The sequence below is a fragment of the Lemur catta genome, chromosome 12 (genome assembly GCF_020740605.2).
Source record: "Lemur catta isolate mLemCat1 chromosome 12, mLemCat1.pri, whole genome shotgun sequence".
NCBI classification, from domain to species: Eukaryota; Metazoa; Chordata; class Mammalia; order Primates; family Lemuridae; genus Lemur; species Lemur catta.
Genome location: NC_059139.1, coordinates 29,435,714 through 29,452,792, shown reverse-complemented (window position 1 = coordinate 29,452,792; position 17,079 = coordinate 29,435,714). Strand labels below are relative to the sequence as shown.

The window sequence follows — 17,079 nt, the reverse complement described above, 5'->3', positions numbered from 1 at the left end:
CTCCTGGAGTTGCCCACCCCCTCTCTGCAAAATGTGGCTGACAGGAACCCAGGGGATCAGGGACTTTTGGCAGGACGAGATTTTCTTTGAAGAGGCTGTGGGCAGGAAGGCAATGCTTGTATCTGAAACAGATGTTTCGGGACATTCTGGAGTCCTGAAGCTCTTCAGACTCCGGGGCTGCCCTGCTGAGTGACTGGTGGGGTTTGGCAGCACACTTTGCTTCCTTTAGCTAATCCAGTGGGTTTGGGAGACACAGCGGGAATAAGAGAAAACAGAATGCTTTCTTCAGCATGGGTAGCATCTTTATAAATTTCACTTGCCAGTACTCCCCCAAACTCCAACCCTCATCTGAAATGGTGATTACATTCTGTCGAGATTCCAAGACATCTTGACTTCCTTCGATGGTGCAGGTAAACATAGACCAGCACACACGCCTCTTAGTGTGTTTTATTGATTACATAACTTATCTAAAAAGATAGGTCAGCTCAGGTGAGGTCTCCCTCTCACAATTTTCTCTCAGTATTGGTGGCTGATCGGCCTGCTCACCTGTGTGTTGAACTCAGTGCCTTTGGTAAGAAAGAAATCCCATCCTCTGCTTAAGGAACTGTTAAGAATAAACAGGGATAAGCGCAAGGAGGTCAGTTGTCCTCCCCCAGGTGCAGAGCCTTAATCTGAAAAGCCCCAAGCAGCTGGCTACACAGGATTACACAGACCTAGTAGCTTTTGCCCTCTGCCTCTCTTTCTCTTGAGCGCGCGTAATAAACGCACGCACACACACACACACACACACACACACACACACTAACTCACACACATACACCCCTCTTTTCTATTTTCCATTGTTACACTTTATCTTCTAATGGGGATCTAGCTTTATATGTGAATTTTCGGCACGTAGAGTCAGCCTGTCCTCCCTTTCCGAATTGTAATACCATTCAAACAGGCGTCAATGCCTTCATGAGTTTTAGGCTGTTTGTTTCTTTTGGACGAACACACGCTCGCTGGCTCAGGCTTGGTCTCTCTTGCGCGCGCTCTCTCTTCCTGCCCCCTATGTCGTGCAAACATACACCGGGCCTCTCGCAACATGTACAAATAGACGTCTCCGAGGGCTCCTGAGTTCAATGTCACGCTGGGCAGAAGTGGAGCGGGAGTGGAGGGAGAGCGTGTGCGGTGTGCGGGCGGCGAGAGGCCCTTCCCGGCCAGCAGAGGGCAGCCGAGGGGAAGCGCTGGCGCGCGAGGGCTGAGCTGAGCCTCGCCTCGCCTCGCTGGGGCAGCCTCAGCCTCAGCCTCGGCAGCAGCCGCGCCGGAGCCGGGAGCGCAGCCGCTGAGGGCAGCGGCGGCGGCGGGAGCCGGGCGCGCAGCGAGCAGCGGCGCGGGCGGGAAGCAGCGGGCGCCGCCGCCGCCGCCGCCTCGACGGACAGCCGGGTCAGCCGGCCGCCGGCTCGGGCCCCTGCCCGCTTGGCTCAGCGTCTCCGGCGCCGGGCGGCCGGCGAGTCTGGAGCCCGCGCCGTCGCCGGCCGCGTCCTCTGGGCATGGAAGGAGGCGGCAAGCCCAACTCTTCGTCCAACAGCCGGGACGATGGCAACAGCGTCTTCCCAGCCAAGGCGTCCGCGACGGGCGCGGGGCCGGCCGGGGCCGAGAAGCGCCTGGGTACCCCGCCGGGGGGCGGCGGGGCCGGCGCGAAGGAGCACGGCAACTCCGTGTGCTTCAAGGTGGACGGCGGCGGCGGCGGCGGCGAGGAGCCGGCGGGGGGCTTCGAAGACGCCGAGGGGTCCCGGCGGCCGTACGGCTTCATGCAAAGGCAGTTCACCTCCATGCTGCAGCCCGGGGTCAACAAATTCTCCCTCCGCATGTTTGGGAGCCAGAAGGCGGTGGAGAAGGAGCAGGAAAGGGTTAAAACTGCAGGCTTCTGGATTATTCACCCGTACAGTGATTTCAGGTGAGCTCTCCCTGTCGCCGCCCCACCCTCCTTGCCGGCGCGCCCTCAAACTAGCTTCCTCGGTCTTGGCAGTGGGGCGGCCCGGGGGCGCGGAGGGCGGGCGGGGGTGGCGCTGCCGGCGGCCTCCGCTCGGGCTGCTCAGGCTCCGCTCCTCGCCGGCTGGTTCCCCCGAGGAGGGGCTTGAATGATGAGTTGCTGTTGCCCGGGACCCGGGGCAGGTCCTCCTTCGCCTTCTGAACTTTGGGGACCTACCGGGGGAGGATGGAGACCAACGATGGCCCTGGATGGGAGGATGCTAAGTTGTACCAGGGAAACTTTTACTTCAGAGATGAGGGTGTAAGGAAGCAGGCAGACATCCTTCCTCGCGCTGCCCCCTCAAGTTGTGGATCCCTCCTCCCAAAGGGGAAAAAAGGGGCTTCTGGGGTTCAGGAGAAGATGGTGTTGCCGGAGACAGTGACTCACACGTCTTAGCTATTCCAGACCATCTTGCCCCTGGGGAGGGTTAATCTGTTTTTCTTCTGCTTATAGGCACTGGGTATCCTCACTGTATTTCTTCCAAATAGTAGCAGGCAGGCTGAAGAAGGGTGATTTGCGCTTGGACATTCGCTAACTTGAGGTTTCAGGGGAGCCGGGCGCTGCCAGGCTGGGCAGGAGCTTGACAGGAAGCCTCCAGTTCCCGAAACAGAGACAGGGGGCGTTTCCAGAGCCCCCTTCCTGAAATAGAGCAACACCCTTTCTTGACCTTGACTACAAGTCTATTTTAAAAAAAAATCTCTTTCCCGTTCCCCAGCTCGGAAAGAAGGGCAGGAGTACTGTCAGCAGGAAAACTCTGCTTTGAAGAATTACAATTAAGACGTTTTCTGATCTTATTTGTCTCCCAAGTGTGATTCATTCGGTTATAAGAGTGTTTAGCGCTTGTCAAATGAAGGTCGTGAAGTAGTAGGTCTTATTAGCGTGCGCGCAGAGTTTTATTAGTTCTGAACAAGGCAGGACTTTCCATTTAAAAATTCAAAACCAGTAACTCAGGAGATATTTATTTATTTTTTAACCGAACTAGTGGGAAAAGGAAAAAAAGAATCAACTAGAGGAGTAGGTGCACATACTGAGCAGTCTTAATAGGCTTCTACTAAACAGCAAACAAATATAGCAATAAAAAGCAGCATTACTTTGAGTTGTGTTTAGAAACTAGGTGAAATTGACAACTCCAAGCCTTAACGGGAGCTGTCCACAGTTCTGAATGATATTAACTGTGGAAAACCCATACTCCCTCCACACAAAGGCTTGGAGTGACTGTCTTCCCCTTCTCTGAGATATCTATTGTCTCAGAAATCAGTTGCCTCTGTTATTTATGCCTAGAGTGAATGGATTTTAGAAAGTGTATAATTTTAAGGTAATTATTTGCAAAAACACATAACAAAGTCAGAAGGAGAACTTAAAAAACCTAATGACATTTATATTCCATACAGCTTTGAGAGTTTGATTGAGAGAATGCTCATATTATAAGGACTTCCTAAATAATCAAACATATTTCCTCCACTAGGAAGATACTCAGGGAAGCAAATTTATAAATCTCCTTGTTCTAAGATACATAAGATTGTAGTGCTTTTTAGAATTTTAAAAGTCGGAATTAAGTGTAAAATACTATCTCTTCCTCAATCACCAATGGAAACATGTTACAACTCATATTACAATTTTAAATGAAAAATTACATATAAACAGCCTTCAGTCTTAATAACAAAAATAAACATGGTATGTCCATATATATGAGATTCAGTGTTAAAAAATGCTTAACTTTATTTAAATTCACACTGAATTAAATGATTACATACAATATTTTTATTTCTTCAAAAATGTGAAAAGGGCTATACTTTTCAAAATGGTAGCATATATAAAATAAATAAACTTTTTCTAACTTACTGAATAAAAACACAGGGCCACCTTTCAGGAATTAGAATAATGTGCCAAAACCTTTTGAGTGAATGAAATTCATGAAATTAATAGATTCTCCATATTTTCCCAAGGAAGTCTTCTGAGACAAAATATCTCTTTAAAAACAAACATTGTTACTTAACAAAAGAAGAAATTGAAATTAGTTGATGATGCATTTCAAAGAAATGGGAAATGATTAAAAAGTGAGCTAATATGTTACGTAGACTTCAGTGTGGAGTAGTTTGAAATATTTGATTTTCTCTTGTATAAATGTACAAAAGAAAATAGCAGACATAAACAATTACTATTTAGATTTTTTAACAGTAAGATATCTGAAAAAATAGATTTTAATAGATTTTAAAACTCATAATTACAATATACACTGGTTTTCTAAAACAACAAACTATAGAAGTAATCATATGCTTATTTACATTCAGAAATATTGACATCTTATTAGTATATCATTAATGTTTTTGTATGGTCTCAAAACCAATGTAAGATTTTCCAAAACCTGTAACATGCCAAGATAATGTAATGAAAAAAACAAAAATATGAAGGACAAAATTCTGGCAATTCAGCAAGAAAAGCAATGTGTGAGTAATCTTCAACAGATTCTAGAAATGTCTGTGGTTATGATCTGTTCACCTCAGGCCTTTTCCTGAAGGATACTCTAAGGGAGGTGCTTTGCTACAATTCCTAAAGTGCCAAACTTAAGTTCATTTATTGTTTAGCAACTGAGCAAGTGACACTTAAGAATAATTTCCATGAAGAAGGGGAGATATTGGAAAGGAAGATCCCAAGATTTTTTTCCTTGGCACTTTCATATGCCTTTTCATGGCCATAGAAGTTGACTCTGTCTGCTCTTACTCCAGAGCAGATTGTGACTTTGATTATTGTTCTAGTTTCCCTTCTCAGGATGATTTCTAAGGCTGGTTCCTTTCCACTTCCCTAAAGGGGCAGCACTGTCCTCCCACTGAGACTTCCAGAGAGCTAGCTAGCTAGCGTCTCTCTCACTCTGCAGAGCCCAAGAGTGCTACTGCTGTGACTGGCAGGTAGTTTTCTCCTACATCCAGTGTAAGTAGGGCAGAGGCACTGTATTTCCCTTTTTTCTCAAGAGAGGATGATGTTAGAAATCTTCAGGGAGTAAAGAAGAGTTCAATATTATGCATACTATTAGAAATGACTGGGTGGAAGCTAGAGAATTTAGTAAAAAAACAAAACAAAACTCATTTTTTTTTGTTTATACCATGGTGTATAAGCACCCAAACTTAGGGAAAATATGAATATTTACTATAAAAAGAATTTACATTGATCTTTGTGTAGTGAGGGTATGGTCTCAGTCTTACAGAATTTCATGTGAACAACATATGCATATATTTAATTTGGAAGTTAAATATGAATATTTGAACTGAATAGTGATTATATATTAACTAGATAAAATTTTACTCTCCATTCACTTAATACAAAGTGACACTGACCAAGCATTGTGCTTCTTTCTATAGCTAATTAGTAGTTATAATATAATCATTCAAATTTGGATTGAAAGAATATTTAGAATACTTTTGTGGATTATTTTTATTATGCAAGTAATTTATCTTGGAAGAATTTATCACCAGGCTGTTTGCCATTTTAAGGATTCTGACATTATTTTCTTGGATCATGCTTACACAAGGGCTCCTTTAAAAATAATGCTCTTATTCCATATGTATGTATTGCCAGCCAATGTCTTGTTCCTGAAAAGGGAGGAGGAGATTTTGTATCTTGACTTCTTATTTCTTCTGCTTCTTTTCATCATTAGTGTGAGTGTGTGAAAAGCTTATTATATCACAAGTACCCAAGGACTCTAGAGACAGGAGTCATTTCCTGAAGATATTGCCACTTCTGGCCTTCCATGTCTGCCTTGGATTGCACCCACAACTGTGCTGATGTCAGAGATCACTGATGTGTTCATTAGGGAAGGGAGGCTTCACTCACGTTATGCAGTTTGTCATAAAGAGAACATTTGTCTCCAGGAGCTTCTCACAAGAAAACAATTCAACCTTCTGGGGTTTAAGGACTAATTAGCCTACTGTTATGTTATCTTTGTGCAGAATGCACTCTGTATTCTTCCAGCAATGCTTCTTTATTTGCATTTCATATCAACATAGCCAAAATTAACCATAAGAATTTATTTATTTTCTGCTATGTTAGGTGAACCTTTTCAAATCTTATAAATTCAATTAAGTTTCTCTTAAGGGGTCTAGCAACTGTTAGGCTCAATTGAAGTGAAATTATTTGAAAGATTTGGAAGTGTGAATTTATTTGGATACTTTTTCATATACATGTAAGTTATAAATTTTATAACTTTAAATTTTAGCAGATGTTTCACTATTTAATTGAATTTAATAGATATTATGGTGATACACTATATCAAGATTACAAAACAGTTTCCTTTCTTTTCTGAGAAACTTTCTTTAAAACTGCTTTTGGGGGTCTTGCTATAAAAGGAGACTCAGTGGACAAATGCACTGTATCAATCATATTTAATTATGTGGACTTGTATTTATGAATTTGCCTGTTCAATAATTGGAAAGATATATTACATATTTTTATCATAGGCTTATTTAACAAAATTGAATTCAACTATATCTGCTTTATCAAAACCCACAAACTGAAATCACCACCAAAAAGCTATATAAATAGTATTTATAATTCTGCATTATTTCACTCAGTGAACCTGTGTCCTAACGTGAGCTTGAGACCAGCAAAATACATTTGATGTGATTTTCAGGTGAACTTCTAGCCATTCTGAGGATAATTCTTATGTTTAGAAAATAATTCACTTCATTTCTTGGAGATAAAATTGGGCTTAAGATGAGGAATTTAAAATAGAGTCTCTTGTAAGTAAAGCACAAATTGTGGTAGATCATTACCACTATATGAAGAGTACTGGGAATTTTCAGAGTCTGTGATGAATTTTCATTTTATCATTTTGTATAAAGAAGCAGCAAACTATCAGCTAGTTTGAGACTATTTTAGGAGCAGAGGTAGTGGTAATGAAGAAAAACATCTGCATGCACTAGGAAAAAACTTTTTGGTTAGACAAGTACTTTTCTTCTAAAAATAATTTTCTTTGTGAAGGCATCTTGATGTAAAACTTACCACTGATGTGCCAGAAAAAAAAAAAATCAGGGAATCCCTTGTATACCCAGTAATTTTCTGTTTTTGCAAAATAAACCTTCATGGCTTATTAATTTTATTTGTGTGTGTGTGTGTGTGTGTGTGTGTGTGTGTGTGTTGCATATGTTACCGAAAAACTATTTAAGGGATATCTATATATAATTATGTATATGTAAACATATACATAGAGAGAAGTTGATTATTTTTAAGTTGAGCCTTTATTTGATACATTTCACCCAACTTTGACTGACAAAATTGATTTCTTGACCCTTCAAGTTTATTGGTTAATTTCTCATAGTATTTTTCTATTTTACCTGACAATTAACCGCTCAGTTAAAGCAAAATTATGCATGGCCTAGATTTACAACTTGCCAATCTTATTTACCTGATTTTATTTCCAAGGCATTAGCTGTATCTCTTAAAAAATAAGGCTAATTCTACACAACACATAGTTAGCAATATTTATAAATTTTGGACTTTCAGCTTTGTTTTCAGTACTTCAGTATTATAAATAGTGCTGCAACAAACATCTTTGTGCATTAGTCTTCACTATGTTATGGGAAAAATTCAGGTGATGGAATTACTGGCTACGAACATTTTAGAGCTTCTATGCATATTGATTTACCAATTAATACTGCTACCAGTTGAGATACTTGTTAAAATGACTAGAGTAATGTAGATTTCCCAAGGTTGATGTTGCTGTTAAGAAATTCACAGTCATAACATGTAACCAGAATGTTTGCACCCCCATAATATCCTGAAATAAAAATAAAAAAAATAAAAAAATAGGACAGAAAGTTTAAAGTATCCTCCATTGCATTTGTCATAGAGTGGCAAGAGTGACCTAAAAAAGCAAATATAATAATATTATTACCGTGTTTAAAACCAATTAGTGGCTTTCTATTACTCTTAGAATATATTTGACAGATGTGAGCTGCAAGACCCTGCATAATTTCAACCTATCTATGCAACTTCATCATGTGCTATTCAATCCAGCACTGTTTCAGCCACTTAAGTAAATTTTCAGCTCCTAGAACAAGCTGAGTTTTCTCCTGCCACAGAGATTTTAATGTCACATTTAGCTCCACTACTTGAATTTTTTTTTTCAGTTTTTATCCCTCCACATAGCTAGTTTGTACTCATCATTTAGATTTCAGTTTAATCATTGGGATCACACTCATTTTATTTTCTATCTAGGCCATAACTGTAATCTAATGATCATCTTATTTTCTATGTAGGCCTCTTGTCCATCAGAATTTACAGTTATTTTTATGTGTTTCCCTTCCCTAGAATTTCAACTTTGCTACCTTATCAATCTTATTTAGTTTTACATTCCCAATGTTGTAAAAATGCTCACAATAGACTTTTTTGGGCCAAGATTTTTAGACGAGATCGGGCACGTTCAGGGTGGTATGGCCGTAGACTGGCCAAGATTTTTAGATGCTTTATTTTTAACAGCTTTTTTGAGATACAATTCACATACCATATAATTCACTCATTTAAATTCTACAATTCAATGTTCTTTAGTAAGTTCAGAGTTGTGTAACCATGACCTCAATCAATTTTAGAACATTTTAATCATCTCAAGAGGAAATCCTGTACCCATTAGCACTTACTTTTATCTCTTTCCTCCCACCTCCTCCCTGAGACTTAAGCAACCACTAATCTACTGTCTATATAGATTTTTAAAAATTCTGGACATTTCCTATCAGTAGAATTATACAATATATAGTCTTTTGGTATTGGCTTCTTTAACTTAGCATAATGATTTTTTAAAGGTTCATCCATGTTGTAATATGTATCAATACTTTATTCCTACCTCTGCTTAATAACATTCAATTCTATGAATATACCCCCTTTATTTATCCATTTAGCAGATATTGGACACCTGGGTTGTTTCTGCTTTTCAGTTATTGTGGATGCTGCTGATATTTATATTTTTGTACCAGTTTTTGTGCAGAAGTGTTTTTATTCCTCTTAGGAGTGAGATTGCTGGGTTAACATAACAGATTTTTAAATAAATATATATTGAATGAAGGTACAAGGAATTAGCATCCAACCAGGTCATACACACATTTAATCTTAGAGTTACTATATCCAGATGAAAGCATTGCGATCTCTTTCTTTCCCTACAACAACACCTGGCATCCCCTTCCCCCTGCCACTGCAAGTGTGTGCCCCAACTATTACATTCCCCTGCCTAAAATACAGATGGATAAATGAAACTTCAGAAAAGTTATGTAGTATGAATATAGTGACATAGATAGATAGTAAGAACTGGGCCAGGATTTCAGTTCCTTTGAATTTTAATTCCATCATTCCAACTCTTTTACCTGATAAGAAACAAGGCTACCAGTATAAATAATTCTCCAAACCTTCAGGGAAACATGATGTATTAAACTTAATCATTTATACTTCCTCCTTCTTGAAACCACTCCAGAATAATATGAAAAAACACAGACACAATGATAAGTAGATGAAAGAGGAGACTGCAGAGGATATAGATCCCTAAAACATTTTGGAAAACAGAAAGCTAATGGAGAAATTATTCTACTTCCGCAATCCTTTACTCATTGAAACACAGAAGAGCTCAGGACTTGGAGGTGCCAGTTAAGAAAGAGTTCTGAAAACAAGATTAAATAAGGGTTTCCATAGTGAATACAAAACTCTCCATGCTGACATTAGAATGTTTGGAGCCAGGTCATCTCTCTCTAGGCAAGAAACTAGAGAAAAATACTTCCAATGAGAGACATTTTGACATCTTCCAATAAAAAAATCATATTTATTACTTAGTCTGCAAAAATTCCCACGTATATACATAGAGGCTGGAACTGTATATTTTTTTGTATTGCATTGCTTAATGTGAACTGAAAACAAAAGATTACCAGACTTTTGGGGAAAGTCTCTTAAAATAGAAAGACTAAATCAAACAGAAAAAGAAAATCCAGAGGCCTGGGATAAGAGGAATTATTAAAAACATACTCTTTAAATGAAATCTTCAGAAAGATATTTTATCTATAAAATAAGAATAATATGCTAGGAAAAGAATAGCAAGAGATTAAGAAACAGCTATTGAATGGAATGAGTTAGCAAATAAAGTATAGGAAGTCTCTCAGAGCAAAACCAGAAAAGGGAATGGAAAATATAAAGAAATATAGCAAAATAAAGGATTAATTCATAAGGTCAAAATCTACCAAAAGGAATTCCTGAATAAGAACAAAGAGTGAAAATGGACATATTGAAATCAGCAGAACCATTTTAAGCAAAATTTTCCAGATAGCAGCAAATGAAATGTTTGTTCTTAGAGATTCACAGAGTGCTCAGCACCATGAAAGAGAGAGACTCCACCAAGGATCATCACGCAAAAGCTTCGGAACACCACTGAATCAGAAGAAAAAAAATACTGTTAATAAAACATTCCAAAGAGAAAGTTACATATAGAGAAATGGGAAGGATGCTTCAAGTTAATGACAGTATAACAAAGTTTACAAAATTCTTATAGAAAATGATTTCTAAAAGAATTCTATACCTTTCCATAATATGAAGATTAAATAAAGACATTCGGAATTCAAGAACTCTAATATTAACCACCCATGATGTACCCTTTCTTAGAAACTTACTGGATGATGTGCTCTAGCGAAACAAAATTACACCAAACTACGTGAAGACATAGAGATAGGAAATGAGATCTAACACAGAAGAACCTTGATAAGAAGTCTCAGGAGTAGCCTGAGTAGCTGGCCTTGAAGGAAGCTAGTCTAGACTGCTGCAGGAAAGCAAGGGCTCTAAAGGAAGCCTTCAGGGTAGGAAAAAAATGGATGGATGTCAACATTTGAAAAGTATTGTTAACAGGTCTTCCCCACAGGCCGGGCGCTGTGTCTCATGCCTGTAATCCTAGCACGATGGGAGGCCGAGGCGGGCAGATTGTTTGAACTCAGGAGTTCTAGACCAGCCTGAGCAAGAGCGAGACCCTGTCTCTACTAAAAATAGAAAGAAAGTATATGGACAGCTAAAAATATATATTAAAAAAATTAAAAAAATTAGCCGGGCATGGTGGCACATGCCTGTAGTTCCAGCTACTTGGGAGGCTGAGGCAGGAGGATTGCTTGAGCCCAGGAGTTTGAGGTTGCTGTGAGCTAGGCTGACGCCACAGCACTCTAGTCCGGGCAACAGAGTGAGACTCTGTCTCAAAAAAAAAAAAAACAAAACAAACAAAACAAAACAGGTCTTCCCATAGATCATTTGGAACAAAATATCTATAACTTTCATATAAATATTTGAGGAGTACATTTGATACAATTAGATAATGGACCTTTACTAATACCAGAATGATCTAAAGGTATATAGAAAAGGGGATAAAATCATGGTGTCTTGCTTGGTTTGGCAATGAGTAATGATTATTTGGTCATAATAATGTAAATATGGTTGAGTGATTTAAGCAAAGATTGTGGTGCAATTACTCTGGGAAGGCAAGAGAAAGGTATATGTGGCTTTGGGGGTATAAGGAAGCTAAGTCCTAATCTTCCATAATTGGAATCTAATGGATAGTGTTTAAAGTTGATAAGTTGATTTTTCTTTGAAATATAAATTAAATGCCAAATGAAACAATTAGGGTGGTTGACTTTGAAAACTGGATGTGTGGAGTGAAAGGAATGGGGTGAGGCTTAATATGTTCTTCTTGTAATTCTTTAATTATGCTTTACTTTAAAAAAAGACTATGGGCATATATTATTTTGAGGTGACATATAGTTTTGTTAAGAACTGTTGGGTTAGAATCACACCTCCACCACCTTAGTAACTGGGTCTTAATTTCCTCAATTATAAAATGAGGAAAATAATAAGATATGTATCTCATGGTGGTGTTGAGAAGATAAATATTTTATATGTATATATAGTGTTATATATATATATACACTATATATGCCATATATTTATACACATTTTTATGTATGTAATTCTTATAAATTATGCTCTTTACTTAATGATATTTAAGTATTAGTTATGAAAGTAAAATTAAAATACAATTAAGTCAAGTGAATCATTGGAGAAAATAAAATATTCTGTAAGTACATACTCTGACAACCTTCACAATTTTTTTAAAAAATGCACATATGAAGAAAGGGTCATGTAAATGGTGTATTGCTGTTTGCTTTTTACCTTCATGGAAGTCTGGGCAGCAGAAGCCCTGATGTGTAATGGCATGTTTTATATGTGCTATGAGAAATAGGTCTACTTGTGAGGTAATTAGCATTGGATAACTTCTAATACACTCACTTTCTGCAAAATTTTCCAGATATAAAATTTTATCCTCTCATTTGGTATAGAATGCTACAGTATTGAACAATTGGAAGTAGCTTTTAGGGAAAATTCTAATGACATTGTGTTGCATGTACTACTTGATGTTCATCTTCATTTTCATCAGAAAATGGCATAGTTAAACTATTTGGCATCTTATTGCAAATCAGTTAAATGTTATATATGAGCCAAATAAGATGAGTCATAACCTGATGGATTCTTTCATTTTCTTTGTATTGTCAAATTTGACAGTCTTTGAAAAATGGTTATTTAGAAATATAATTTAAGAATTTGAGAAAGGTTACAACTTTGACAGAATGTTTTTTTAAATCTTTCTTATATCATTTCTAGAATAGATGTCACTTATATGTCACTTACAGTCCTTACAGAATGTTTTAACCTTCTTCTTTTTTTTAAAGACTGCACTTTTTTTTTAAATTAAATAACCTTGATTTGAGGGACATGAGCACAGATTGAAAAAATGAATATTGAAAGTTGTATGATTAGTTTTTATATGGTGCACAAGTGTTCCTTATTTTTCCTACAGAAGAGTCATTAGTTGTTTAAATAATTATTTTATAAGAGCATCCTTGTTCTGAATAATAAATTTTGTATTTATGTTGAATAACCATGTAAGTATGTAAGTGAATTAGAATGAAGATTGGAGACACATGTATTGTCTGGGATTCAGATATATATTTAATATATAATATAGCAGAAATATATGCTGTAAGCACCAAGTTATGGTTGTGTATAAATATTGCACAATATAAATAATACCAGAATTCTGTTGGCTATAATTTTTGGTTGTTTTAATCATTCATGGTTATCCATTTATGTTAATGACTCTTAGGCTTCTGGGATCATAGAATACTTTATGAATCAATTAAATCTGTGGCCCCTCTGCCCTGGAAAAATGAATATATTTACAATATTTGTTCATAATTTCGAGAGGTTTGTTGTTCCCTTCAAGCAATTTATTTTTGGATCCCAAGTTAAGACATTTTTGAACTATCTATTAATAATAATAACTATCTACTTATAATATTGTAATGCAGAAATAGAGACACTGAAAACTATCAATGAAAGAAGCAAGGATAGAGGGCTGTACTTGGACAAGCCATTTAAAAGTTAGAGGTGAGGCTATAAATACTTGCCTTGAAAGGGAGAGTATTTCCTGTCAATGAAGTAGTTGAGTTTTGAGGCTAGATACTTAGTCAGGAGGGATTGTATAGAGAAGATTTGTTATGGATGGGTCAGTCAGTACAATGAGGCACTGAATTATAACTAGAAATATTCTTGGGTGAGAGGAGGCTAAATTACCTTTTTGTAAATGATATTTATCTGCCTCAAAGAATTTGTTCATTCAATGAATAAATGTTAGAGTTAACTGTAAAGTTCAGTGAGATGGCTGCTTTCATATAAAAGTATACATACACACACATACACATAGACACACACACACACCAGTAACTTTCCTACATATCAACAATAATGATTATGACATATAATGGGAAAAATACCACTGACAAAAACCAAAAACATAAACTGTATACCCTAATTTGATATTAGAAAAATAGTGTTAATGAACTAAAATAATTGAGTAAAATTCATATTTATCAGTTTTCAGCAAAGTTAAGTCCCAAGCTAGGTTCAAATTTATAAATAGTAAAAATAATTGAAATCAGAATTCCTACAAAAATATCAGCGAATTATTTAATAATACTGCTGTGGGAAGAGCTTGCTGGCATATGACTCCAAAAGCTGCATAAATTTTTGGAAATTTTCTAAAAGTCAATTTGACCTTACATAAAAAAAAAATTCTTGAAAATGTATAGGCTGGTAAGTTATATTAAAGGAAAAATATGACAAGTTTGCAAACACATGGAAAGAAGGATGAGTCCTATGGTATTTTTCATAATAGTAAATAATTATAAACAAAACCTCAGTAAAATTTCACCCCTGTCCTAAACTCCTGGTTATCAGTTATTTCCCATGTTTCTGCCTTGCTTTTCTTCATAGAAATTATCATAATTTATCATACTAAATGTTTGTTTATTTACTTTGGGTATTATCTGTCACCCCTCATCTAGACCCACTAGGGTGAGGATTTTTTACTGTTTTAGTTACTGCACTCCTGGGTCTAGAAGTATGCGTGGCATGAGGTAAATATTTAATAAATTTGAATAAATGAAGAGACTTTTCGCAACATTGCTCAATCTTGGTTTGATATATAATTTCCAACAGCCAGATTGTCTTTTTCCCTATATTCCCTACAAAAAACCCATATTTTAGTCTAATCTGCTTTTTAATTCCTTCACAGAAACATGCTTTTAGAAGTAATAAGGTTCGAAGCCATTTAAAATAGCATATATGCATACTTCTATTAATTTTATTTACTATAATGCTTGCTTTCATGTAGTTTTAAAAATTTTATGTTTTGAGAGATGTATATTTTACCTTTCTCTATATAGAATTATATAGATAAAATATGCACACACGTGTGTGTGTGTGTGTGTGTGTGTGTATATATAAGTATATATATATATAGAGAGAGAGAGAGAGAGAGAGAGAGAGAGAGGGAGGATATCTTGTCTTAGTTTGTTTTGGCTGCTATAACAAAATAGCATAGACTGGGTAGATCATGAACAACAGAAATTTATTTCTCACAATCTGGAGGCTGAGATGTCCAAGATCAAGATGCTGGTAGATTTGCTGTCAGGTGAGAGCCTGCTTGTCACAGATGGCTGTCTTTTCGCTGTAACCTTTCAAGGTGGAAGGGGTGAATAATCTCTTGGGGTCTCTTTTATAAGAGCACCAAACCCATTCATGAGAGCTCTACCTTCATGACCTAATCACCTCCTCACACCACCATTCCCGGGGTGAGGATTTATTTTGGGGAGACATAAACATTCAATCCATTGCACTTGAGATGGCTCTTCTTTCACAGCCCTATATAGACTATTTAAATGTCATTGCCTTTGGGATCAATGCTGTCTTAATCAAAATGAAGTAGAGAAGGTATCCCTTTGGGCAATAACATCTAGAAAGAATGACGTTACTTTCTGGTATGTATCATCTATTGTTTTCACTTTGCAAAATAGTGTTACTTGACATAGCAGTGTACATTTAAAACACTATTGTACAGGGATAAGAAATTAGCACTGTGTCTCACTGGGTTTAATTAATAAAAAAAAAGAGTCAATATTTCAAAAGAGGATTAATTTTGAATTTTAACTTTGTGGTAACCAGTTCTTTTATTGTGTTCATAAAATTTACAGTAAAGAAAAATTCCAACCAAAAATTTCCTGAGTGAGTGCTGTTAAGTTGGTCTTTGTCTGAAGTTAATAAAAGGGATATCACAGATATTGATAAATGAAAATTTAAGTTGACATAATTTTCAAAAGCAAAGGGAGCTTGAGGCTGAAACGATAGTAGTGATAGTGGCAGCTTAGTTTTTGTGCCTAATAAACAGAGCAAATAGCTAGACCAAAAACCAAACCAAATAAACAAATGCAAAACCACGCACAACTCTTACAGCAAAACTATCCCAAAGAACCTAAAAGATAAGTAAGTTGGCAAAAACCTTCCACAACTGCAAGACCTGTGTTTTTTGAACCTCTTTGTAGGAGGAGGGAAGCAATGGTAAGCAAGGGCATCTGACAGATCTCAGAATAGGAGAGCCTTCCACGTAGCCAAAAAGAATTGGCTGGAGCAGCAGCTGAAACTGAGATAGGATTCACACAAGAGATCTGCATTAATTTGAAGAAGAGAAATGGCTGATCCCAGGTCTGGGGCTGGAAATGTATGTTAAGAGCATGGAACAACTTCACATACCTGATACTGACATACCAGATATTAAGAAAGTTATCGAAGACTACCAGGGAAATAGCAAAAAAAAAAAAAAAAAAAAAAAAAAATCAGATGCCTACTTGAAGAAGCTAAGGACAGACTTCAAAAAGGATATGAATTTCACTGAATTCAAACCCATTGGATGTTTTAATTTGAGTTCATAATGATGCAAAAAATGATTACCTAGTGAAGGTACCTTTTCCTTATGATCTGAACCAAATAGAACAGGAAAAGTGTGCCTTTATAAAATCATTTCAGCTAATACATGAAAAGATCATAATATAATTAGAAAAATTATGATTTTATCACTGCTATTTAATTAATGCATCTAGACTTTGAGCATCACATTGAAAAGGAAGATATCTTAATTCTGGAAAAGAAAGATCAGACTGTAATGAAAGAACAGCACAATATTACTCTGTTTTACCCACAGGTCTGATTTGTATTTGCAGCAAAACCCTAATAATGCTCAGGCAAAGCAACTTAAAGTAACTTTATGCAGGCCAAATGACCCAGACGTAGTCTCAAAACAGAATCTTAACTCTTTTAATTTGATTTGAATGGATTTTCCCTCCCTGATGAAGAATGAAAACTCTCGTGGCTACCAACATTTTAAGATGCAAATGTCTTTATTATTTGGTTAATGTAGTCAGATAGAAAGAAGGTATTATGTAGTGGAATAAAAGAAACCTAATAAATTCATACCTGTCCCCTCCCCATTCATTTGCCATTTTAAAACAGGAGATGTTCAATCTCTTTGAAGCTAAACTATAAAATTTGAGAAAATTATGTCTATCCCTTAAAGATGTGATAAAAAAATAATATGCAAAGGGTGCCTGACATATACCCAATATTTAATAAATATTAAGTTCTCTTTTATCACGTTTTTTGTTCTGTTAATGATT

General features: G+C 36.9%; 1 protein-coding gene across 1 annotated transcript in view; it reads left to right on the top strand.

Annotated features, from left to right (window-relative positions):
* Window positions 1–1,513: 1,513 nt before the first annotated feature.
* HCN1 (hyperpolarization activated cyclic nucleotide gated potassium channel 1) overlaps window positions 1,514–17,079 on the top strand; it is a 334,529-nt gene continuing 318,963 nt past the window's right edge. Inside the window, exon 1 of the mRNA XM_045566041.1 lies at window positions 1,514–1,939. Within this exon, the coding sequence (XP_045421997.1) occupies window positions 1,533–1,939 (407 nt within the window). The 5' untranslated portion in view covers window positions 1,514–1,532. The remainder of the gene's footprint in view (window positions 1,940–17,079) is intronic.